The sequence below is a fragment of the Coloeus monedula genome (assembly GCF_965178545.1).
Source record: "Coloeus monedula genome assembly, chromosome: Z".
Classification (NCBI taxonomy): domain Eukaryota; kingdom Metazoa; phylum Chordata; class Aves; order Passeriformes; family Corvidae; genus Coloeus; species Coloeus monedula.
Window position 1 is genome coordinate 63,816,452 of NC_138822.1, and position 26,794 is coordinate 63,843,245.

Here is a 26,794-nt window from a genome sequence, read left to right on the forward strand (position 1 = left end):
CAGGGAGGTTCACAACACACTCTCCTCTTGGTATATCTAAATTAATTTGAAGAGCTGGCTTTGATTTCTTAGACAATGGCCAGTTGGTCTGAAGGAGGTATGTGGAGGAGTAATAATAGTTTCCCAAATGGAGAAATACACAGGAACTCCTGAAACTCAGACTTTATATCCAACAGAGCTTGTGCTCATAAAAGAGCTTCTCCAGCAAATGCAAAATTTGGGGTTAAATAATGATAATAATAAATTATAGTTGTGCATCTATGGTATGAACCTTACCCTACTAAACCAGAGAGAAAAATGCAGTTGGATCCAACAAGAAATGAAAGGAATTGGAGAATACACAAATCTAGGAAATCCGTATTACCATCTATTGAATAAAGAGGTAAAGCTTAATAGATAAACAATTTTAAGATATCTCATACTTTATTGAATAGCTTGCCTTTGTACAGCATTAAAATGCTTTTTAAAACTCTCTTTAAGTTGGTGTAGTTGCTTTCTTGAGGCTGTAGAGATACTTAAGCTTGACATTAAATATATTTTGAAGTAACAGCTTCTGACTCAACATCTGATGACAAGAAAGAGAATCCCTAAAGGGATCCTTTTTCAGAGGTAGCTCAGATCCTGAATCTAATCCATTCAAGAAAACTGTTACTTAAGTTCAATTACACTGAGTAGGACAGGAATGCTATTTAGAAGAAAGATTTATGGAGGCTGTGGGTGGGCTACCAAAAGTGTACAGGTATTACTTGGAATAGTGTGTTGTGTTGGGAGGGAAGCATTGCACCTAGTATGTATCCTATTAAACTTCACAGTTCCTTTTAATTCTCTCTTTCATATCTTTAACTGCTCAAAGTGTTTTTCACTAACTTTTATAGGGGGAACTAAAAAATCCATGGTGGACTGGACAGCTCTGCCAATATCTCTCTACAAACTCAAATTATTCTCACTTTGCAACAGCAATCCTCATGCAGTCAGTTACTTTTCTGCTGTAAGACAGAGTGTCAAGAATTTCATGAGAGTTCCTTAAGAACTACAAAATATATTAATATCCAAAGAGGGCAGAAGAAGTTGTATTGTCAAGTACAAGCTCCATAGCTTACTGGATTTATGGGAGAACAAGCTCCAAGGTTAAATGAAACAAAGCAGTGGTTAGTTATCTGAAAACTACTCTTGAAATCATAGAGTTCTAACTTTCATTTCACATGCTACAATATTTTTGTGTTTAGGTTTTACTTCAGATAATACAGAGTATATATTAAAACATTAACAGCATTAGCTAAGCCTTCAGGAATGTCCTACAACTGACTGGCACAATACTTTACTAGTAAACATTCTCTGTTTCTTGTGTATTAACAGAAAGGGCTTTATAGCCTAAACAAAAAACAGTGAAAACAGTAACAGGAGCTGTCATTACATGCTTTTCCACTGAAACCAGGAACAGAGAGATCATTTATGCTAAATTCTGTTTTTCCTTGAATTGCCTAGATTGTTTCAGTCATGCAGTATGTCTTAATCACAGGGTGTGGAAGGAATCTTTCCCTGCGTAGTAACTGCACTGTATCTTGCGCTAAAGTTTTGCATTCTGCTAGATAAAGTGGTAAACCACAATCCCTGTAAATATTGCTTTAATTTAAGATCAACTGCAGTTTATTGTTCAACTGAGCAAATCCGCATTTACACCTAATTGGTTTTGTATCATTACTGTTCCATCAGTGTATAAGTATGATAATTTGTTAGATAAGAAAATATTTTGCAATCAATTGTAAACTCCTGTAACCTGCTTGCATGGGAGTATATTCTTCTATGATCATAAAGACACCTAATGAATTATTCAGCTTAGAAATTCCTTCAGTTGCACTCTTGGTTTTGTAACAAGTGCAAAGTAAAATCACTCATGCATACTGAGATAGAACTAGCTCTGTAACTTTGAGTAGACTGTTTCATGGCTAGAGCAAGTTATACTGGCATAATGCAACCTGTCTACTATTTCTGTATCTCTCCTACCTCTTATTGCCATGTGGTTACATCTCCTTCAATTTGTGTAGTTTAACTTGAAGATATATTATAAATAAAGTTACATACTTTTTTGTCTGTATAGTTGTGGTTTTCTGGTTTAATTTTTTATGTATCTCAGGGAACAGGTAAACTGCATTCTTTAAAATACCTGTTCATGCTGGTTGAATTTTATCACTTAGGCAGGAAACATTTCCAATTTATTGTTTCCTGTATGGACTTAGTCCCTCAATATACAAAGCTGGTCCTAAATTTATCCAGTATTTTAATGTTGAATTCTACACTTTAAGATCTTATACATAGGAAAGCCTTAAGTAAAATACTGTCAAAACTAACTGAAGTTGCTAAGTGCCAACATGGTAGCTGAGAAATACAAGCTGCTGATTAGAGTCTTTAACACTAGTTTACCTAGTGTTAAACTTGCAAAGACAGTCACCATTTTATTTATTAAATGGCTGCCTCTGGGTGATCACAGATATTTCAGCCAAAAATGTTTCCAGTTTTTGTCAAAACAAAGCTAGGGAAAAGCACATTGTAGTGCTTGACCAGATCTAAACTTCTTTCTGTATATGCTTTAGAGAACTTGATCTAAGGCAGCAATGCAGGGGGTTTTTTTTCCTTCTTTTTCTTAAACATCTATTTAAATGCCTGTGGGATGGAAAGAATAATTTTATTTTAACAATAAAAAACTACCTGAGTTCTGCTGTTTTAGTTTTCAATTTCCTACTAATTGGAAAATAACATGCCTGCTAACAGCACGCCGTTTAGTGCAGGGATGCACAACGCTTGACTACAGATAATTGGGACACATTTGCTATATTGCTTCCTCTTCAAATAGTGAGCCACAACCAACACAGTCTTCAGCTTATACTGCACTTCCTAGCTCCTCATGCCTCAACAGTGCCAGCACTCTTTCACATCATGCCTTTAGCAGGTTTTATTTCCTATGGCTATACATGTACCATCCAAATACACTGCCATGGCAGGTATCCCACATTATTTCTTTTAGGGATTTCAATTCCAGGAACTTGTCTGTAAAAGGTCAGTTCCTTTAAACTGAAGCAGTTTTGTCAGAACCATGATTTTAAAAGGGTTTAAATACTTAAAAAACATTAAGAAAAATAAGTAAAAAATGCTACTATTTCTTATCAATCTCATTCCCCTGTCCTGAGTTGATGTAAATGCAATATAATTTGCTAGAACTACACTTTTTTCAAAGGTTTTATTTTTAGTAGATAAAATGCATATGCATCTTTTAAAAGATTTTAAAACATTCAAGAAATGCTCAGAGAAATTAAATAATCGTTATTACATTTACAGCTATATAGGGATTTAGTTCTGTTTGTACTCAATACAATTGGACGGCAAAATCATCAAGAAGTTGGTCAAAAAAAAAAAAGAGCCCACCAGAACTACAGAATTTTTTTCTTCAGCTTTGCTTGACTTCTGAAGAAACTACACAGACTTGTGCAATGTCATCATACTCGTATGTTCTCTTCAAAAATGTGTCTGTAAGTCTTAGGCCAGAGACACTCTAGAAGGGGAAAATATTTATAGAAGTTGTTATTAGAAAGAACAGTTACTGTTATCAAACAGCTACATAACAACAAAACTGTGCTAATAACTTACCTGCAATCCCTGCACTGATGACAACAGTGTAAGTGCAAGATGGAGGGATGAGCTTGGGTGCAGCTTCCCAAGTTGCCTTCCTGAAACTCCACACCAGTGGATGGAATTAGTATTGCACATTTCTAAAACCAGATCCATAGTCCTTTCACTGCTAGAGAAAATCGAAAACCAAGAATAAACCTGTGGGCTTTTTTAAGCATTCAAAATTGCAGACATGTAAAAGCTTGATTATTATTCATGTTACTATTAATCAAGACTCATAAATAATTATAAGGCGGCAAGCAGTATTTATTGTGATGCACAGTAATTCAGCTGCAGAGAGCTGTTTGACCCAAGCATCCTGTCATGGGTTTAGCAACACTGGATAACATAACAGTACTTAAATTTTGGGTGGACTATAAGCTTTTCATGAGAAGTATCTGCAGGCCAGATACATGCTTTAGTCCCTGGCCTCAACTTCTATTTAGAATTACTTCATTTAATGAAGTCACTCTTGCAACCCTACGATGAGTTGTGATATGAGGTGCAATCTTAAATAATACTGCAGACAGATCCATGGAATTCCTCTACAGATTTATGGGTATCTCCTAACAGATCATGATAGAAGTTTTTAAGTCGTAGTTCTTTCTTCGTGGGTTTTTTTTTTTTTAATCTCGGCATTTCAAGTAGTTTTATGTTGCTACAAATCATAGTAAAGACCAGGTTTAAGTAGTTTCAGGAGGAAGTACTGAAACATGAAACAAAACCAGCCACAACTCACCCACTCAGGAAAAAGTACAAGAATCACATGACATTGTTACCTGCAATTTGTTATTTTACATGTAATGTCAAAAGGTTCTTCCAAATTTACAGTGTCTGGTATTGTCTCCAGTGAAAGCCTTACATCGCCATAACCAGGAGCCTGGAAAGGAGCAAGAATGTATATTCTTAGATGTTGGATAAGGAAGTTGAAGTTTTTGCTAAAGTTTTAATTTCCTGGAAGAAGCTTGGAATAAGAGAAATCTGAAGAAAGACGACTGTGCTTTTGATTAGTATGGAAATCACAGCAGTTCTCCATCTTTAGCTGATGACCACCTTCTTTATAGGTTTAACAGTTCATCAGATAAGGATGATCTTTATTATTACATTTTTTCAAGATAGTTTACACCCTTAAGGTTTGAATAGCCATATACAGTTCCTGAGAAGATCAGCTTTAATCTAAGACCTCTGTTAGACAGATAACAGATCTGTGTGGACAACATCAGTAAAACTTCCCTGATAAACCCACCACTATTCCACATCCTAAGAAACAACAGAAACTGCCATTTCAGTCCTCTATGCCTCTGGCAAATTAATTAATTGTCATCAGTTATAAAGTCACATGATAGGAATACCTGTCAATTATCCATGAGCCAAATACATTTCATATGCTCTAGTAATAAACTTATAATAAATATCTTAGTTACTACGAAGCAGGGCTGATTCAAAATAGGAACCTGCAGATGAAAAAGCATGTTTAGATTTGCAATCCCCACAAGTGATAGATCATGAGGGAAAAACAGGGGCAAATGTGTCCTGCCTGCTAAGGCTCAGTTATTGTACATGTTCCAATTCTGCTGATGAAAGGATGATGTACTGAAAGTTGTATTTACAGCATGACTGAAAGATTTCCCAAAGACGTCCAGAAAGTCAATGATTGACAGGCTGGGAACAGGTTTTAGTCACACAGAGTTTTTGCTATAGACTAATGACAGATGACATTTTAGAAAGCATATTAAATTGGACATTAAGAGTAAGCAAAGGGATGTCAAACCAATGCAGACTTAGATTAGTCAAACAACATACATTTAGAACCTTGCAAGAAAGAGAATTAACTATTCAGCACTGGAAAAATGCAAATATATTCAGCTGTATTTGGTGACAAGGAGGAATTTACTGTAAAAATTACACTCACACCCCTAAACAACAGGGTTAATTAACATTAGGCTCTTCTTTTACCAGAGATACATTAAGAAAAAAAACCCAACAAACACAAACCCACAATAAAACCAGTATTTTAGAAAATAAACTTATCATCAACTGGCCAAATCAAAACAGGATCAGAGCAGATGAGGCCTATAGTGCACCATACCTGTTGAACTCAAAAATGGGATACCTCCAAGAACTGATGGTTAGAGGTAAAGGTGCTGAAGTAACACCAAGAGGAGTAACATAGGTTTTATCCATAACTGAGGTAATTGCTCAGATTATGGAATCAACTAGACAATTTCCCACTTGTGCTACTCAAGAATCATGTTCTTTAACTTCGAATTGGTTCTATTCTGGTCCTGTGCTGAATGCCTGTGAGCAGGTGGAGGACCCTTGGCATACTGTAGACATGCACCTGCCTGATTTATTGCCTCCCTGTAGACTGTAGAGACTGTAGTTGTGAATCCCAAGACCAAGCCACATTAAAAAAGAAAACCCCAAAAACCTAAGCCAAACAAAATCCAACCAAAAAACCAACTAAAACCACAAATTATGCTATGTGGGTACTCATTTCAAAGGTGCATTTCTGATCTAAACTGAAACAATGACTGAGGGACTCAGTACAGGTAAAATTCTGGGACGGGGTGGGAAACAATGGTTATGATCAACAGCATCAGTGATGGCAAATGGATTAGGAGGAAAATGATTAACAGTGACATCTAGAAACTAAATAGTCTGACAGCACTTAAAAAATAAGGAGAAGAAAAGAGGGAGTTGCAATGCAATGCAGAGGGGAAAAAACCCAAACTGCTTTTCTAAGGACAGATGTTGCTCAAACTACACAAAATAGTTAATGTTTTTCTGTTAATCATAAGGCACAAAATGATGCATGACCAAAACTGTCTTGGAGCGTTGAAGTGTGTGCCTCACATGCAATTCTCAGAGGTTCAACAAGGGATGCAGAGTGAGACAATATTAATTTAGGGAAGGAAAAGAAATGTCTCTAAAGAGAAATTATAGGAAAGGTCAGTTGAAAATGAAAGTTTATTGTTAAAGCAACAGATTTCAAAATAACAGGAGTAACTAAGTTTAGAAAAGGGCAGTTTCTAATTTGATGGGGTTATGCACATTCTCAACACCTCAACTAAAAATCAAGAGATATTTCAGTGACTTGGTGACTTTTTAGTGACTTTCCTGTGAATTTCCAGGATCTAAGTTTGCTTGCCTAGTTCCAAGTCAATGTGATTTCCCTACAGAACTGCTCAATGTTCTAGAAGATGGGACTGGGGGAAAGACAGAGGCAGAGACCCAATCATAAGCTCTGTAAACTTAGATTGAGATTCAATTGTCAAAGTTTTTTTTTAACTACTCTTCCATATCTCTCTCACCATCCTCAAGTGAGAAGATGCAAGTCAGGTTTAGGCATTAGTATAGATGGCTGTGGAGCTGACTTAAGCAAGACAGTAATTACAACTTAAAATTCAAGAACAATTTATGAATCAACCAGAATAGACAGACTCAATCAAAACTGTGGACATGAAAGATACATAATTTTATGCATAAAAAAATGTTACTCCAAGCTAAAATGTCTGTATGAACTTGGGAGCAATTTCTGTGTCAAGAGTTGGCATATTTAAAGAGGTTCTTTTGTCGGTTTGTTGCCAAATGGTATTCAAGCAGTTAATGTATTTTGCAACACTGGTTACTGGATACTGACAATTAAAGTGCTCAGTCCATTAACTTATCCACACTTCACTGAAGAAATATAGGAAATAACTCTCTAATATATACAGAAAGGTGTGAATAAAAAAACGAGGCTCAAAAGTAAGCAGCTCACACTTTTTCAAGTCATTATGAAATTGTTCATTGAGTTTCCTTAAAAATGAATGCCAAGTTAAGTTAACACTCAAGTTAAACTTACCATTCTTTGGAGCTGGCTAGTTTGCAGCCTTCCTCGTTCACCCAGATTAGTTTTCCATACAATGTCTAGTTTACCAATCACTGTTACACCTTTTATTACTCCAGCTTTCTCTGCAAATTCTTGCTTTGGTTTCAGACAGTATAAGTACTGACGTGTATCCATAGGTTGTAAATAAGTTCTTGCGCCAAAAGTAGACTCACTGAAAGGAAAAAACACTGGGTCTTAATTTAAACAGTTATTCTGAAGAAGACTTAAGAACCCAACCTTTTTTCCCCATCCCCCACCACTCTCACTGTATGTGTACGCATAGTTTGTTAATGGTAAAACACACAGAGTATTTTTCTGTTTTCACAACAGGAAACAACTCTAGGATTTATGTAGCAACATGGAGACCATGGAGAAATAAAAAAACCTGTTCTTCTCAGCCAGACAGAAATAAGATAGAAGTCCACTCTCCTACATTATAATTTATTATCTGGCATCTTAGTATTTAAACCAAAATGCTGGTAATTTTTCTTCTGCTATTGTTCTTCCCTCAGAGTAAATCTCAATGTCATGAAACTAAGATTCCTGTTCAGCAGGAAAACTATTACAGTGGATGCAAACACTTTGGTAAGAACAAGGCTTCATTATGCTGCAGGTGAATCCTTCAACAGGCAAGGAGAAGACAGAATTTTCACTTCAGCCCTTACTGCTGAAGCACTCAAACGTCACCTCCAAAAACCCAAGCAACTACATAGCACAAACAGCCAAAGTTGACTTCACAAGCTCTTGTATCCACAGGAGTAAATTATTCTGGTATTAGGTGTTTAACTAAATGAAATTTAATTTATTTCAGCATGACGAATTTTTATATTCTAAGACCCCATAAGGGTGTACCACTGATTCACCTTGACTGGTGCCTTGCTAGATCATTATTAGAAGAACTGAAAACAATTAGTTTACTGATAGGAAGCAAGGATTAGTCAGATGGGTTCTGTAAGGCTAAGTATGTACGCAGAGATCAGGCCAAAAACAGATCTGGGTTAAATTTTATACAGGAGATACTGAAAAAATAGTATGCTTTCATGTTACCATGTCCTCATTGTTACAAATTATTTGAGGATTTACCTGGATATTTCTTTATTAGGTAGAATTACGGATTTTTAAGAATAGTTTCTATGAAAAGAAAACAAACAAATTTTCCAGTTGAATACATAACAGGAATTTGATCTTTTTATTCAAGCGAAGACGTACGATCCTCCCATTACAGACAGCTGACTAATACTTGTATCTCATGAAATATTAATACAAAGAGTTTCAAAGTCAATGTCCTGAATCTGAACATACCTTTCCCCTGCTGTGTCAACTGTGTTCAGTTCTGCAACATTGTACATCATAGATGGTTCTAATGAAACCTTCTCCATAAACATTGGAGAGGTAGTGATATTCTGAATTTGAGCTTCCAGAAACACTTCATCTGTCTGAAAAAAATGGAAAGTGCAAGTTTATGAAAATATGATTAGTGTTATTAAAAAGACTAGGCAGTCCTATTGTTAAAAAAAAGTCACACATGTTTAGTTCATGCCTGCAAATCAAATTAATTAATGCAAGAAAAAACCTTAATCCCAGTAACAATAGGAGCAAAAGTGTTAGTCAACAGGTATCTTGCCAAACAATGGATGTGGGATAATTCTGCTAAGTTCTAGCTACTGTTTATTTGTAATGCATCAAATCACCACTTCCCAAGACTTTAATCAACTTAATAGCATCAATCTTTTATCCAAATTATTTAAAAAATGGAATAAATGGTAAGGAATTGCAGTGCACAACAACATGCCATGCCAGATTACTAGCGCGTCAAGCTGTATAAAAAAATTAAATGTGTGTGTTTTTCTTTAACTGAAGTAAAATAGTTCGGGTACATGCTCTGAGATTTTATTATTAAATACTAGCATTCTAGTTAAAATGCAAAATCCAGCCCCTTCTCTCACTCAGCTCCACCATGCCAAAGGTTACCAATATTGTATGTGTCCAACAATTTAACTGTGCTCTACCTTCAGAACATCTCAAGCTAATGCGTCAAGATGGTATTGAAGGACCAATTCTAGTACAGAAATGAAAGCTATAGACTGTTAAACTTCAGAAAATGAAAAACCATGGAACTAGAGATGTTTTTGACTCACTTCTTTTGTGGAATTGCAGACCAGTGAAGTCACTTTGCCTCTCTAGAAATCTCAGGATAGAAAAATTATGGAAGACTCAGTCTATTACAGATATGAACTCCCAGAAAAGTGAAAACCACAATTAAAGGAGTGCCAATTAAAAAAACGGGGATACCAAATTTGCATTTACAAAAGAGTTACTGATTCAGACCATTGGACTAAATGACTCTTGTAGGTCCCTTCCAACTGAAATAGTCTATTCTACAGATTCAGATTGAAGCAGTTTGAGTATTTTGATATGATAAATTTTAAGAAAGTACTTTTGTGAGGAAGGTGGAACAAAACTTACAGCTTCTTTTTGATCAGTGTAAATAAATGATTCTTTATACAAATGAAGTCCTGCTTGTAAATTACAAAATAAAAGTGGGACAAAATAGCCAAAACATGTTTAGTCTCAAAAAATTGTTAGAAGGAGAAATAAAGAATGGTTGTGTAACTTTTTGTATTGTCTCATAAACACATTAAATACAAAGCACCATATATATAGTAATGAAAACTGTGCAACCTCAATGGGTTACAGAGATACCTCAGGCTTGCAGGAACTGGAAATAACCCCAACTAAAACAGGGTTCTCAGTAATCATACTACCTAACTGTCACTTAATTTGATAACATTTATATCCCATAAATCCATTGCTCAAAGTGTCCATTTACCCAAATTTTAGTAGTTTTCAAAGCGGCAACCATAGGCAGAAGTTTTAAAATGCTAATTTGAAAGGAAAAAGTAAAAACAAGCAGCATAATGAAAAAGCAAGTTAGTTTTGTGTTATTTCTAATTTGGTTTAATATTACATGGTTTCAAAAAAAAAAAACTTTTCAAAATATGCAGTTTATTTTAATACAAGACACGCCTTAAAGTGAAATCAGACTGCAGAAGAAACGTAGTAACTCAATCAACTGTTACATGCAGTTAAAATTGTGAAGTGCAGTTCCAGCTAGCCAAAGGAAGGAAGAACATCCAACTGCTGCTCTCTCCTCAAACCCACTGTCTCCACCAACCAGATGTGAAAAGTTCTGTCACAGCTTACACAAACAGTGCTGTAGTGAAACCTACATTTCCATGGGTCAGAAGAGAAAAATTTTAGAATGAAGTAACTTCTCTTTTCAAATAAAAGATCAATAAAATTTTGGTGAGGTATTTTATAGGAAGCAAGAATCTGTAACTATCAAGTTCCAGTTTCAACAATGGGTATTAAAGAAAGAGCTAACCATTTAATGATTAGCTGCACATATAGAGATGAGAAAACATCAGTTTATGATATGCAGAACAAACATTGCTTTTCCATTATGTTTGTAAAGAATGTCAATAACAAGCACAGAGATAGTTAAGCAATTAAAAAAGCATACATATTTATAAAAAAATAAATAAAAATTACCACAGAACTGAGGTCACTCTAATGGGAAAATAAAAAAAAGAACACATTAGAGAAATTAGGGTTAAATGTTAAAGAAAAAGGAGGCTAACTTCCAAACAAAATGCATTTCTGCATTTTTTTGCACCATTTAAACAAGATAGCATTAGTAAGACAGAAACATAAATAAAAAATGGATGCAAACAAAGATGACAACTACATTTCTAATAACTTATAGCTCGTATGGTTACATGATTTACTAGCTTTGCTTCAGAACCAATCCAAAGTAGAGCTTAAGGCACACAAGTCACAGACAAGATATGGTAGAATAAACTGACTCAAAAAAAAAAAAAAGATAATTAGTTTTTGAGCAAGTTTAAAGTTTGTCCTGAATTTAAATCCATGCAATGGGTTGTATATGAAATGGAAAAACAGTCCTTGTCACCTTACAGATAATTTGAGATCTCTGCATATATAATGTCTCAAAAATAATGTGGTAATGTGTTCTAGCAAAGCTACCATGTTGCAAGGTGTAAGAAAATTTGGCATAATATCATCAAGAAAAACTCTTTTTTCAATATCCATCAATCCAAAGACCCAACTTTAATTGCAAACTTTGATGTCTGCCTCCCTGTGCATGCATGCAGGAACAGAACCTTTTACAGAGCCTTTTTCAAGGCACATTAAAGTCAGTGAGAGAGTAATTCAATCCCAGGATTGCAGCAGGCTAGGGCAACAGGGCATGTGTTCTATGCATAAATTTCAGTGATCAACTCCATCAATGCCATACTGCAATATAAGCAATAAGCAAGAAGATAAAGATTCAGCATCATTCCTTGTCTTAGAAGAAATTAAATTATTGATTATCGTTAGAATATTAATAGAAAATAATTTTAGTAACAGGCATTATGAATAGACATCACATCCGTAATACTAATGATAACAGTTTAACTGGTTAGTCAACCTTTAGAGATCTTTAGTTAACTAATAACTAACACATACCATTCTTTTCTCCCCTGCTCTCAAGGATAATAGTCAGGATTAATTTCTTGGTGCTTTCACAGCAATGTAGTATCACACACAACATCTAACCAAAGACTTGTTTCTAGGTTTTTAAAAGTTACTTGAATTCTATGGTCACAAGACAGTAACACTTTACATACTTTCAGAAATCAGATAGGAGTGCTACTATATCAGTTTGGTGGCTAACTGAGTTAATTAAGACCCATATCAAGACTGGTCAGTATAACAATTTTGGAAAAAAAAAAAGAGTATATTTTATCCATGTAAAAAGTTTGCCCAGAATTACCTTAGAGAGGTTTTAATTTCCATTAATTATCAAGTGTTTGATAATTAATCACAAAATTTACACATGAAGTACAAAGAGACCGCAACATTTAAGATATCTGTCCCTCTTTTCCCTATCACATACTTTATATCTGAAACAATAATATAATCCACATGCTAAATAAGATATTTATTTTGCTTCCAGAGAGATTACCTCATTTCTTAGAGTTATTTTCATTTTTAAATTACAGCAGCAGACATTTCCAGACATTCCCACTTATAGATAACAGCAGTTCTATAAAGGACTCAACCAGTGCTATGCCTTTATGCTCCAATCCTGCTCAGGTATCTCACACCTGGTCAATGTATGGTTTGAAGCCTGTGGCCTACAGATGTGTACCAAATTCTTCCCATAAATAGCCAAAGGCTGACATGTAATTTTGTCCAAATAAATATGCAAGGCATATATAAGGTCATTAAGTTTAGAAGCACTGTGTATAACTGTCACAAATGTAAAACTTAAATTACTGAACTGAAGGGTCATAGTTAAATAAGGGAAATTTAAATTTAAGCAATCTAAATTTAAATTTTCCCCACTGATAAACTGTCATCTCCTTTATGAACAATTAATCTCCTTTACAGTAAGTACTCTATCAGCCTAAATAAACAAGCAATAACTGAAAGTATTTGAGTTAATGAGAAACTGGAATATATGCAAAATTGTTAGTCAATTACATGAAGGTCCTGACATCTCTTTTTCCCTTTCATCAAAATTGCCTATCTATTTTTAAACTAAACCATATATATCTACTACCATTTTCCCCTTTAGAACAGATCACCTTTCTCAGAAAGGTGCACTTACAAAGCACTTTGAATTTAATCTAAGTAACAAACCCAGCACACCAAAACAAACCTGAATACACACAGTTCTCACCTCCGCATTGTAGAATTTGGTTTTCACATCTAGTGGTTTAAGAACCTGAATGAAATGGGAAAAAAGACAGATTGACAACTGATTTACCAGACAACTTCAGGAAAGACTGCTAGGGTCTTTTACTAAAAAGTGTTGTTTTTCTTTTTGATCTTAGACATAGCAGGTGCATGACAGAATATACGACAGAATCAACTCAAGAACATATCCGTGCTGCTTCTTACTTGTGCACACTTGAATGCTTCCCTACTAAGCAGTTTCCTCATATGGAAAACAAGTAGCTCTCCACCTAAGCAGTGGCCTCTTACGAAACTGCCCAAATCCGGTGCTCTAAGTAGATCTGTGTCTTTAAATCAATAATATATCCATACTGGGTCCTGCAGTGGTCTGCATTTGCTTTCAACTGTGAGCAACATCTAACATTTCTAACATTTACAAGTCTTTCAGAGCTCTGCAGCAAAAGTTACTGAGGGCTTCTCTAAACATAAATGAAACAGAAAACTGTCCATGTGTTTAGCTTTATTAGCCTTCACTTCCTTCTTGAAAATGCAGCTGGTTTCAAGAAATTAAGAAAAATCATAATAACGAAAATAAATAAATAAATAAATAAATAAACACATTAATCTTGATATTAAATCAGCAAAAAAAACCAACTCGATGTTATAAAATATGAAGTGTTATACGATAATCTACAAAGTGTTGGTTCGTAAGTGCTTGAATTTTGTGCATAAAGCCACTGCAGTTAACATATTCAAATATGAAACGTATATAAAGTAATGTAACTGAATGAAGTATTTTATCATACTTGTAGGGAAACAAATTTAAATTCTGTTTCTGAAGACACTTGTTTCCAATTACACAGGGAAACTTTTTTTGATTGCCTATAAGTACACTGCATCCTGAGAGATCGCTAATGTTCCAAGTTGTCAACAAATTTTTTAGCACCAAAGACTTCAACATCAAAAAGTTGTCCTCACAGAGATTTCTGCATTTTAACAGACATAAAGTTCAATTCTTTCAAGTATTCATAACTATCTCTCTCTCTCTAGTCAAAAAAAAGAACTAAAAATTTTAATTTAAGCCTTTGTTGGTTGAGAGAGGATTTTTTCTGTCAAATATTTTTCTTCAGTGAGCTTCTTATAAATTTTCCTACATGCTGAATTTTTTCTCTCTCTTCTGATAAACAAAGTCTTTCCATTCATTGCAGTAAACCTCAACTGGCATTCCAGTAAAATACAAAAAATTATTGTGATATTCACAAACCACCCCTCAAAACCAAACAACCACCAAACCCTAGGAAGACATTCCTTCTCCATTTAAACATAATGCTGTTAATTACTTAGAGAAAGTTTTGGAACAGAAAGACACTATCAATCAGTATAAAACTACATACAATGGTTTAAAAAAGAAGCTGATTAAAACACCAGTTCAACTTAAAAGATTCTAGAAAATGTAACTGAAAAATCTGAGAATCTGCAAGAGTAGGTTTTTTTTGTTATAAAATAGTTGGTGACATCTCAATGACTAGGAGCCATCAATTCTCACTGTAAAGACATAGTTCAGTTTTCTGTAACGCTTCTTTTTGTTTGTTCTCAGATTTTCTACTGGTGTCTCCACATCAAATTTAAAAACTAACAGCCAAAATTCTCAGTGCAGTTCTTTTTTCATAATGAATCAGAGAGTATTTATAGAAGGTGTGGAAGTGTATAGATGCTTTCTGAGAAGTTCTTATGCTTCCTTCTTTGAATGAAGGGCTTCACATTTCAGAGATAGCTGGCTTCAACTATTTTCACAATTCAGTTGCTTGTGCTGGGTTCAGTTAAAAAGCATGGCAATTACGCCATGCATGCAGAACCCTGAAAAAAGTGCACAAATAAGTTTGCATACAAAATCTAAAGAAGACACATCAGCGTTTTGTACAAAGCTCTGACAAGAACAACATTAGGGAACAGAGAGAAGATGAGATCTGAAGCTTGCACATGCATGTGTAAGCAATCAGAGAAAGCCTATAGGGGACAGAGAAACAGAACACTGAAAAGAGGAAAACAACGGAGAAATGGAAAGGGAAGCAGTTTCACAAGGAGCGCAAGACAAAGCACACAAAGATAAAAATTAGCTTCACTATAGATGAAGAAACTCTACAGAGATGCTAGTTTCAGAGAGAGGGTAACACAGAAACTTATATGGAACCATTTTCCCCAGGATTGTCAGTAAACACCCTTGACTAATCAATACCTGGTATTTCAAGGCCCGCAAGTACAAACAGCACTCAAGAGTTCTTTGTAATGCATGGAAATTTAAACTTCTAAAGACTGAAATTCTTTTTTCTGAAGTATCTAGACAGAATACTAGAAAACAGCAAAATGCAATCACCCCATAGTATTAAAGAATTTCCTGAGTAGGAAGATGACCACAAGGACCATCAAGTCCAACCCCCAGGAGTATGTGCCTAAGAGCATTATCCAAATGCTTCAGGAACTCTGTCAGGCTTGGTGCTGTGACCACTTCCCTGGGGAGCCTGTTCCAGTGTCCAACCACCCTCTGGGTGAAGAACCTTTTCCTGATATCCAACCTAAACCTCCCTGACACAGCTTTAGGACGAAACTACATAATGCTCCGGGTATTACCAGACACTCTGTTGAGAGTATCTAAAAATGTATTCAGTAAAGAGTGTCATGTAATCCTCCATTCCATGAGGATTAGTCCACCAAAATCCAAGTCCCAATATATTTCTCTAAAAAATTAAACATCCATGAAATACAGAGTAAACAGACTCTTTCTTGCCAGAACCAGTCCACAAATTAGAGCCGTTTCCTGCTTTCCTCAGTCACTCTTATTGCAAGTCTTGAATTGTGCGATGGAACAAAAGGTTTAAATTCTGTCAATTACTTCTGTGGGTATTACACACAATACATTAGACTTCTTTACTTAAATTCCTTAAAAACCAAACTACTTAATTCCAGTTTAATAAGGTTACACACACTAAAAGAAAAATCAGATTTTTAGAATATAATGGTTACAATATAATGGTTAGATGTATCGAAGCTAGAATGACCAATACTTGTTGTGTTTAAAAATAGTCATAGAGCTGTCTGCTATAAAAAGGGACTTTTTAAGAGTAGATTTATTTTCTCAATAAATTAATAGAAATTATTAGATGCAATATTTAGTAGTTCTGATATGTTTAACTGTGTGGTTATTAGAAACCACCAGTTTGTGTGAAGTTTGAAGCAGTGGCTTTTAATGGTTCACTTTTTAAAATGAACAGATTTTTGGTATGTAAAAATGCTTTTGAAGTATCAAATGTTTTAAAATGGGTTTTCTAGACTCACACACTTACTAAAAGCAGAGTAAAATACTTCATGAAATACCTGAAATTTGAAGAACTTTCTGAAGTACATCTTCTCTCCAGTCTGTGTAGTATAACTTACTGCACAAACTAAGCTGAAAAAGAAACAATTGGGGGGGGAAAAAAAAAAGTTGTGTTACTTTAAATCTCGTACTGTATCAAAAGCAGAATAGCATGCATGTACTGCAGTTTCATTTAAGCTAATTTAATAGGAGAAAAATTTAAAATTTTACATGTGTGTTCCTATCTCCTTTACTTCATGATGGATCACATCATCAATGCAACAGTCAGGTTTAAGCTCTGCCACTGCAGCACTAGAAGCTGAAAGGTTCAAACGCTGAGAACTTGTCTGAAGATCAGCCTGTACACATAAAAACAAAGCATTGGTTCGAACTACAGCTGTTCAACATAATCTAAGGAAAAGTAACTTATGCTATAAAGTTCTAGGTTTCACTGAGCATTTTGTCCTTTACATGCTTTCATACATATTGTAAGAGCTCAGCTGGTCAGAACACGGGGCTCACAACACCAAGGCCACGGCTTCAATCCCCACATGGGCTACTGACTTAAGAGTTAGACTCATTGATCCTTGTGGGTCCCTTCCAATTCAGAATATTCCGTGATATTCTTGACTCAGACACCTTCTGTGACATATATTGAGATGACTTACAAATCTAAAGACAAGTTCTAAAACATATAAATAGTCCAGTCCTTCACCATACAGCTTACAAAATCTCTATTTACTTTTCACATTGAGTTCCACAATGACTTCTGAAATTTCTACGCTCAGTGTTTTCTTTGTTCAGCAGTAAACACAAAAAGCCAATTCACTACAAAATAACTCATACAATATACAGATCAGTGTACACTTTACAGGAAACTGCTTTGAAGACCTCATTGAAAGTGAAGATAAGTCAATGTAACTCCATTTTTTTAGCTGTGGAAGTTTTGCTACACCAATTCTTCAGAGAAACTTTAAATACAAGGGTGCATGTCCAGAGAAGGTCAATGGAGGTGGGGGTGTTTAGCCAGGAAAAAAAGGCTCGGAAGGGGTGTTGGGGTCCCTCCCCTGCCATGTAGCCCTGGCAGAGGGGCCCTGAGGGCACAGACACGGGGTTTCCCTGCCCCTGCTCAGCCTCGTTCCCATGGGTTGGTTTGTGTTCCCTGCGCGGGCAGAAGGACCCTCGGGTCCGTGACTGAGCAGTTCCTCGGCAGAGCCCCGGCCATGCGGCTGGAGAAATAAACATCTCTCTGAAACAGCTATCAAGAATCTGTCGATATATATTTCTTTCCACGGGCCTTGTTGATTGATACGCGTGTTGCAGTTTCCCCATTGCAGCAAAGAGGGACTTCATAGCTTTCTGCAATTACCTGAAAGGAGGCTGTAGCCAGGTGTGAGTCGGTCTTTTCTCACAAGTAACAACACGAACAAGAGGAAATGGCCTAAAGTTGCACATGGGGAGGTTCCAATTGGATAGCAGGAACAACTTCTTTACCAAAAGGGCTGTCAAGCATTGAACAGGCTGCCTAGGGAAGTGGTTGAGCCACCATCCCTGCAGGGGACTGTGTAGATGTGGAACTTAGGGACACAGTTTAGCAGTGGACTTCGCAGCGTTGGGTTAACAATTGCACCTGTTGATCTTAGAGGTCTTTTCCAACATAAACTCCGTGATTCTGTAGTTAAGTCCATTTTTTGATACAATCCTAGTTTTTCATTTTAATCTTTGAAGATTTCTATAATCATTTCTATTTTTATGTCTTACTCTTTCCAATTTCCAGGTATATTTTGTGGATTGGAAAAAGTGACATGTATTTCCTAAAGTCTATGTATTAGCATCAAACATACAGTATATTGTCAGAAAATAGAATCTACATATTCTATTTTTTTATAAATCTTTTGTAAGTGGATTTCTACTCACATACCTTCACCAGTATGTCCTTGACAACTTGATTGCTATCGTTGTGCACACTAATATAACTGGAAAACGTCTCTCCCAGAAATATATTTCTGTATTTCAGAAAAAAAAAAAAGAAAACAAAATAGTTTTAGTAACTGTTATTAAAAAACCAGAACATTTCACTGAAACACTTCTAAGTTCACACACACACACAGTTGCCAGATACTTCTGAAGTCATCCTTCTAAGACAAACAGCTTTAAAAGAAAATAAACAAATCAGAATTTCTTATAGGTAAAAATCTGAGAGGAGTAAGAAGATAGCTTTCAGTACGCACAAAAATCACAGTAGTAAACTCTACTAGTGTAAGATGTGGTTTATAGTAGTGTATTACCTTAGAAATTCACCCACAGCTGCAAATCTCTTTCAACTTTCAATCCTTACTAGGTTCAATCAGGCTACAGACAAGAAACATCAGGAAGAATACATATATGTATTTCTAAATAAAGCCAGATACTATTTTTAAAATGACTGAACATCTCATTGCAGAACAATGGTATTCAAATAGAAAGAGAAGTATGAATCCTAAACCAAATGAATCCTAAACCTCGCATATTACAGTTACAATCATTCATTCTTACCCAAAATTTTGAGGCAAAGTCAGCATTTCTCCTAACATCAAAGTTTCGGCACCCTTTACAGTAGAAGGATCATCTTTCATGAGCTGGTTAAATAGATTACCTGTAAAAATATCAAGGTGCTATTAATTAAATATTTGCTAGGTCTAAAGGTTTGTCTACATTTAAGTTAGACATTTAATCACTGACTCGGATGTATTTTATTTCAGATATATTTCTTTTACAATAAACTTGTTTAGGGATGAAATATACACCCATAGGCCTGCCTATAAGATATAGCTTAACTTCCAGGCACTTGTGTCCAATAACTTATTCAGTATATACATACTGAAGGGCACAATCCCAAAGGCATTTCCCAAATTAACATTGAATTTTAAGAGAAATTCTATCCATCTAAACCACATTACACAACAGAACTAATCAACCTCACTACTTTCTTCCCCTGCTTGCTTTGTATTTCTATACAACTACAACCTTTCTTCTTGAATCTTTCCTTTGACTCTCTTATATTTGACTTCTAGACTTCAACTATTTCTGGGAGATGACCCAGGGATTTCCAATTTATGATGGCATACCAAGCATAACACAACTCAAAACCGGTGATTCTTGCAATATTGTTTTTCTAGAGAACATTTATGTGCTGGTTCTAATTACCAGAGCCATTTCTCCAGATAAAAAAAACACAATAATGCCAATCTTTCTCCACTTACACATTTCTCTCACAGAACTGCCTCTCACTGTGTATGTCAATGGCTCAGACTTTGAGGTCACGTGCTTGAGTATTATCACCAATCTTACAAAGATACAGGTCAAGAGCTATAGAGTGCACCTTGCTACTTTCTTTCAGTTATTGCCAAATCTAAAATACACTGTTTTTCCAGATTAGAGTCTACTGGAGGTCATGACTCCTCTAACACCTAAGTGTTAGATGGCCACAATGCTTAAACGTGGTAATACATAATAATCAGTCAGTAGAAAAGACTTACCTGGCAAATCTCTTTCTTCACAAGTCACCGGAATATTAGTGAATAAGGTAGGTTTGGTTAGCCTCATCACTGCAAAAATCAAGAAACAAACCATAGGTCAATCAAACAAGCATTTTAAATTTTTTTTCCCAAGTACAATTTTGCCTTGCTCTTCTTCCACAAAAAAAAAAGCCCCAACAAACCACAACCACCAATTAAATCTTAGCCTGAAAAAGGATCACATGGCCTTTTACAATATAAGAAAAACTCCCTGCTATTCTGAGATACAAGAACGCTGATAATGCCATTGCTCCCTCTTACTTTCTACCTCTGGTGAACTAACCTACTAATCTACTGCTTTCAACTTGATGTGCTAAAGGTCTTACACCTGCTACAGCGTTAAGTGCTTTGTGATCTCCAGGAGTGCACCAGTTTCATCTATTTGTGGACTTCTCCAGGTTAAGTGCCTGTCCTGTGATCCGTTTTGATCTAGAATGGGATATGATGACTCACACAGACCCTTTCAGTCAAACACCAGCCTAAGAGAAATTGCATTAACACCTTAACCTATAACACATACACAAGGTAGAGTTACAAGACTAAAAGCCTACATTATTTATACCACTGCTTTTTCTGTAAGTCACAAACTTTAAACTCAAGCCAGCAAAACCATCACAAAAACCTCTCGAACATACTTACAACAAAACTATTTTACTCATACTGACAAAATCAAAATCATTGAGATTTTGCTATTAAAAAATCTCTAAGTAAGTGGTACTTTCAAAGGCTATTTTAACTCACACACAAAATTACATTATTTTTACTTATATGACAGACTTAAATGCTACTTCTTCAAAGAATTTCTCCCTCTTCAAATTAACCAAAGGCCCTAAACTTGTATATAGCTTATCATGAAGGATTCATATGAAACAAAATTGAGCATTTGTAATCTTAGGTGTTAATATGAATATGTAAAAACCGTTTTTTTTCTTTGAAACTTAACAAACATAAACCCAACTAAAACTAAAAAATAAACTGCAAGGATTTCTCTTGATTCCAACAAGTTAACCAACACCCTTGCACGGACACATGTATGGTGGGTTTATTTTTATTGTACTTTTGTACAGCTAATGTGTCCAGACAGCACTCACTGTTTCCACTGCTGTAAAGTATTCAATTACTTTAATATACATTTCGGTACAGTGGGCTGTATTGGTTCACAAGAACTTACACTACCATACAGCAGACCTATACAAATAAGCATTGACACAAACAATTCTCACTTTTCACAAGAAAAAAAGATAATATATTCCCTTTGTTACAGTGAAAAGTTGAAAAACCAGGACCTTTGAAGACTTAGAACCATAAGGTATATTACACAAAACCCAAGTTATGCAAAATAGAGTGAATAGTGAACCACATTCAACATTGAAAATGAAGAAGAAAATATACTGAATTATACGCGCTTATGAATTAAGCATTCCTCGAACAGAACAAAATGAAAGCCTGGATTTCAGCTTCTACACTGGTGCTAACCAAGACTGCAGTAATCCTGTAGAGCAACCAAAAGTGGTGCTCACTCATTGTAACAAGACAATTACCAGCTGAGGTGCCCACAGCTAGCAGTGCACCTACCATTATTCACATATAAGCCAACCCAAAGTAGCAGAAAGCTGGCAGCTACAGTGACAGTAATTGCTCTTTTTAGTAAAATATTTGTTTAGCTCTTTTGTCAGTATATCAAATTAATACAGTGTATTATTGGCATTACCTAATTTTATCAAAATTGACATTAAGCCTGTACAAACTAGTATTTGCTGACTGTTTCTAAAGAAAGAGTTACGTCATGTCTCAGAAAATAAATAAATACATCACAGAATGAAGTCAAAACAAACGATGTTAGCCATGTTATCATATTTATTATGACTACTAACACGTTAGAAAATACATCATCTCTTCTAAGATCCTAGACAAAAAATACATTAAATAGAATTCAAATCACACTGCATTTTACTTCATCTTATCTTCCAAAATGCTGATGCACAAAGAAATGTTGTTACTATTAATGTTAAGCTCAGAAATATCATGTCAGTGAAAAGTTGGCTTTAAAACTAATAACAACCCTCAGTTGCTCTAGAAAGCATTTTGCATCAGTTTTGCTAAGCAGTCACATTAAATGTCACATACACCCCAAACATCAATATAAGACATTTACAAATGTCTCAAAATTCAGTCAAAGCTTAAAAATACATGTCAATGACTCAAATGGAGCAATTTTAATCTAAAAAAAAAAAAAGAAAATGTAATGCCTATAATAAAATATAATTATTCAACACAAGGATGTCATAAAAATATAAGTCTAATGGGCATTTACTTTGTTTTTACATGGAGGGATCTCTGTTATGCTTATGTGCACTTTGTTAGATTGTGATTAATGCCAGTTACTCAATCTACAAATATTAAACACTTGTTTTCCCCTTTTTCTAGATGCTACAGACCCTGACCTCCAGCTACAGCAGAACTATCTAGAATTAGTAGGAGTGCAAATGCATACCCTTGCAATTATATTGATCCCAGTTTAACTTCTCTACTGACCCTCCAAACACTCAATTGAGCAGGGACAGCATGACCTTGGAACACTTCATTCTTTCAAGAGAAAAAAAGTCATGCTGAACTCAGCCTTTTATGACCATAAAAGGCATTCAAATTCTCAAAGACAACAAACACGAGGTTTCAGATACAAGTCTCACTTCTTATTTTCCTCACTTTTAGCTGGAAGCCAGTGTTTTCTTGTTCTTAAATATAGAGACAAAAGAACAGAAACACCAGGAAAAAAAAAATCTTATTATCAAAGGTGTAAACGAGCAATTATTAAGTTGTTCATTATTTTTCACCCCACAGCTTCCACTGAAGCTATCATTAATATTTCTGTGAAAATACAGCTAACATTGCTAAGACAGTGGATATATGCCACATAAAGTAAGTTTGTATTTCATGGGAGGGATATGCCTTCACTAAAAAAATTCAAACACTACTTTCAGGAAATAATCAGATCTTGAAAGTCTTAATGTCAATTACAACTATTATAGCAATTATTACAACACACTTAAAAACATTTTTCCTTCTCCTAATTCCAAAGAAGCAGAGAGGACATACTTTGCTTAATTGAAAGCATAAATTTTATTTTCTGGAATAGTCTGGAATTTTCACTTAAATATCTTCCTTTAGACCAGCAAGGTAGAGAAAAGCCATAAAATGCAGTACTAAGCCAAACAGAAACTTACTAATCTTAACAGAACCATAAGTCTTGAGGCAAAACAAAATTAAAATATATCATTATGGTTAGAAGACTGTAGCAAAGTAATACAAATAGTTTTCTTACCATTAATTTATCAGCTGTTCTAAAGTCTATATATACTTAACTGCTTAAAAACTCTAGTATTTCAGACAGTAATTTTATTATTAAACTATATCTTAAGTTATAAACTAAATATAATTCCATATTTATGTACAAGCAAATTCATTTTATCTGTAAGGCTTAGCTTTTCCCTAAGAATATTTCTAACATATTCACAGTATAATATATCACAGAAAATCCATATCTGTCCCACAGATCTTTGGATAGTAGCATTGCAAGATGGCAATTCATTCTGTTTAATGAGTCTATTCAATTTTATCCATATGTCCTCCAAATTCTGGTTTTTACAAATAGACTGTTCAATTGTCCACTTTGCTCTACAAAATGCATGCAGCTTTAGTCTTTCCAAATTATTTTGCAGTTCTTGAGATAAAGGATGAATCTTTTCTTTGAGTTTAGCACTAGGGAGAGAGACACTCCAAGACCTTTTCAATTTTTGTTTTCCATTAGGTGGTGGTTCCCCCTTATAGTCCAAGTTAATTGCTCTGTGAGCAGCCTGTGCTTGGATTAAAGTTGGACCATGTTTCATGCTAGAGTGAAACTCAAGGAGATTTTTTGTGCAGTCATAATCAGGAGATCCTGTAACATATTCTGAAGGTGTAGAAAGTTGTTTCAATTCTTCCACTTCCTCACAAGAAATAACAGGTGCTTGCTTTTTTGGTTTGAGGGGAAGTCTGTGTAAATCACTTGGAAACCAGGGTGCAAATCTTGGTAATTGGCGAATGGGAAACTCCTTCACTGCTGCTTCTGCAAATTTCTGCAGTTTTATTAGATCCCTCTGATGTGGTCGATAGTGCAAGACCACTTCCATGCTTCAACAGTAGGAATCCAGTGACTCTTAGGAAAACAGTCTCTTGATTAGGATTCTCATATCTAGACCGAAACATCTTTTTTACAAGAATTTCCTTGCCCCATGACGCAAAGATCAGTGGAAAACAGGACCTAAAGCAGAAGTATTATAAAATAATAAGATACTACCATATTAAGACAAACATTGCTAGGATATTTTTCAAGAAAGAAACAGGGAGTAAAAATACGTGAGATATATATCAGAATGTTCTGTTTTATCTAGGCTGAACATTAGTAGCTGTATTCCATCATTACCAGTGTAACTTCAGTACACTGAACATTATCCACATGCACACTGTTTACTTAAAACAGTCCCTTTCCAAGAGAATGCTTTTACTGTCACCATCTCATACCTGCCATCCATCACTATTCTTGTTATATTGTTGTGATGCATATTTAAAGACCCACAACTACTACTGCCTATTTTCTCAAATTTAGCAGACAATTTTTTTTTAAGTTCTCCTCCTATGTATCAGTATTTTAAGCCAGGGCACATTCTACTAGAAAACTAGAAAACACACGTGTTACAGAAACCCTTCCTGAAATAGTACTGACTAATACAGTAGTTTTTAAAGTAAAAAGTTAAAAGGGAAGTGCTCTAGGCAAATTAAAGCTGCCTGTTTCCATTTTGTATCAGAACTACACATCCAGTTTTAGCCTCAAAGCTTCCAAGCACAACACACAACTATGCTTTAATCCTTAAGGAACTGATAACTTCTTAATTTATTAGACTTTTGGAACAACTAAACAACTTATTAAGTCCTCAAAGGCTTTATACTTTCATACAAAGATTATATTAAATACATGGGCATGGTGAAGGAAGAACTACAAACACTGTTATGAAATGTAAGTAAAATATGCACAGCGTTGCTCTCCTATTTCCTACCCTTCTCTCCCTTCCCTTGCCCCTGCAAGAAATTTGCAATCATTTAAGGCTCCCTGATGGAGAGCAGTAACATACAGTGATATTAAAATAGTAAAATCTAGAATTGCCACTGTCAAGATTTTGTTTAATACAGTCACAATGCAAATAAATCCTCACACCTTCCCCACTTCGGCAAAATCTATGGCCTGGACACTGCACCAAATTCAAAACAAACCCAAGGATTGCACTGTTTTCTTATAAAAGCAAAATGATCCACCATAAAGCTTTTTGCTTCGAATTAATTACTATCAAAATGCACTTGTCAGCTGACGATGTTTCTTGTTCTCAGGCTTTTGACTTTATTGTGTGTGTTTATGTATTTGAAGAGAGCTTGTTGAGCTTTGAATTATGGTTAACAGATTTTACTATCACATGCAGCCACCATTAAAAACTTTGTCCAGGAGAGTTTTAAAATGAGAAGATGGTCTCTGAAATTACTCATACCTGTAGTATTTTATCCATCTGGGCAGCCTCACTGATCTAGAATGCTTGCAGAGCTGAGATTCTAACCAGCTCCTCATTATGTGTACATAACTAGCAGTATTTATGCTTCAGAAATGATCACATTTCTTCACAGGGCTCTCTTGATTTCTACATTAATTTTGGAGGCATGCAACTGTATGCGCAATTGTACACAGCTGTATTTTCACTATTTGTGATCCCTGAATCAAAGAGGTAAGCCTCGTAGTTGCACATTTAGCATGAGGTGAAAAGGGCAAAAATCATCCAAAAGGTTGGTTGGGAAAGACGTCTGAGATCATGGAATCCAACGTAAGACCGAACACCACCTTGTCAAATAGACCATGGCATCAAGTGCCACGTCCAGTCTTTCCTCAAACACTTTCCAGGACGGTGACTCCACCACCCCCCTGGGCAGCCCATGCCAATGTCTTATCACCCTTCCTGTGAAGGAATCCCTCCTAGCGCACAACCTAAACCTCCCCTGACGCAGTTTAAGACTGTGTCCTCTCGTCCTGAAAAACAAACAAAAGAGGCAGCAAAGGAATTTTAGCTAAACATCTTCTTGTAACTGAAGCCTTGTGCAAAGCACCGACACGGCCGGGCAGCCACGCTTGAGCCCCTCACGCCAGGTGCACATCCTGTGGTGTGTGGGGCATGGTAGAACAGCCCCCACCGCTCCCTTAGCCCTCCGGCACCTCCCGCCGCGGGCCCCGAGCGCTGGGCCGCTCCCTGCTCCACGTCCTAAACCGGGGGAAGAAACACCCTCGGCTGCCGATCAGACACGCTGTTTCCCCACCGGATCAGGGCCGGGCGGGCGGGAACCGGCGGGGCCGCGCTGTCGGTACCTTTCAGAGCCAGCAAATGCTCCTGCTTGGGCTGGTTGACATCCATGGCCGTTACCGCGCGGGATGGCCGGCGCAGCCGGAGGAGCCACGCAGAGTGCGGCGGCAACGGGCACGGCCGTCCCAGACTGCAACGCGGCGGGCGGGACTACAGCCCCCAGGGCTCC

The 26,794-nt window shown here is 35.9% G+C and overlaps 1 protein-coding gene across 2 annotated transcripts; it reads right to left on the reverse strand.

Moving 5' to 3' along the window:
• Window positions 1-3,411: 3,411 nt before the first annotated feature.
• On the reverse strand, window positions 3,412-26,793 carry TRAPPC13 (trafficking protein particle complex subunit 13). Of its 2 annotated transcripts, none has more exons than XM_082301515.1 (13): window positions 26,631-26,793; window positions 20,153-20,221; window positions 19,170-19,269; window positions 18,556-18,640; window positions 16,866-16,993; window positions 16,655-16,727; window positions 13,287-13,331; window positions 11,090-11,107; window positions 8,840-8,973; window positions 7,511-7,709; window positions 4,443-4,543; window positions 3,643-3,790; window positions 3,412-3,547 (listed from the first exon to the last, which is right to left on the reverse strand). In XM_082301515.1, the coding sequence occupies exons 1-13, from the start codon at window positions 26,674-26,676 to the stop codon at window positions 3,443-3,445; spliced, it is 1,251 nt and encodes a 416-aa protein (XP_082157641.1). In that variant the 5' UTR covers window positions 26,677-26,793; the 3' UTR covers window positions 3,412-3,442. The 2 variants fall into 2 exon arrangements, with proteins under 2 accessions (XP_082157641.1, XP_082157640.1); XM_082301514.1 differs by having other exon boundaries at window positions 3,643-3,793.
• Between the last annotated feature and the right edge of the window lies 1 nt (window position 26,794).

Bases quoted from the DNA above. Each gene is read 5' to 3' on its own strand.
- TRAPPC13 (XM_082301514.1), bottom strand. From the start codon at position 26,676: ATGGATGTCAACCAGCCCAAGCAGGAGCATTTGCTGGCTCTGAAAG. The intron at 19,270-20,152 runs GTAAGTCTTTTC...ATATTTTTACAG, and splicing joins TGAAGAAAGAGATTTGCCAG to GTAATCTATTTAACCAGCTC. The intron at 13,332-16,654 runs GTATTTCATGAA...CATTTCATTCAG, and splicing joins GAAAGTTCTTCAAATTTCAG to GTTCTTAAACCACTAGATGT.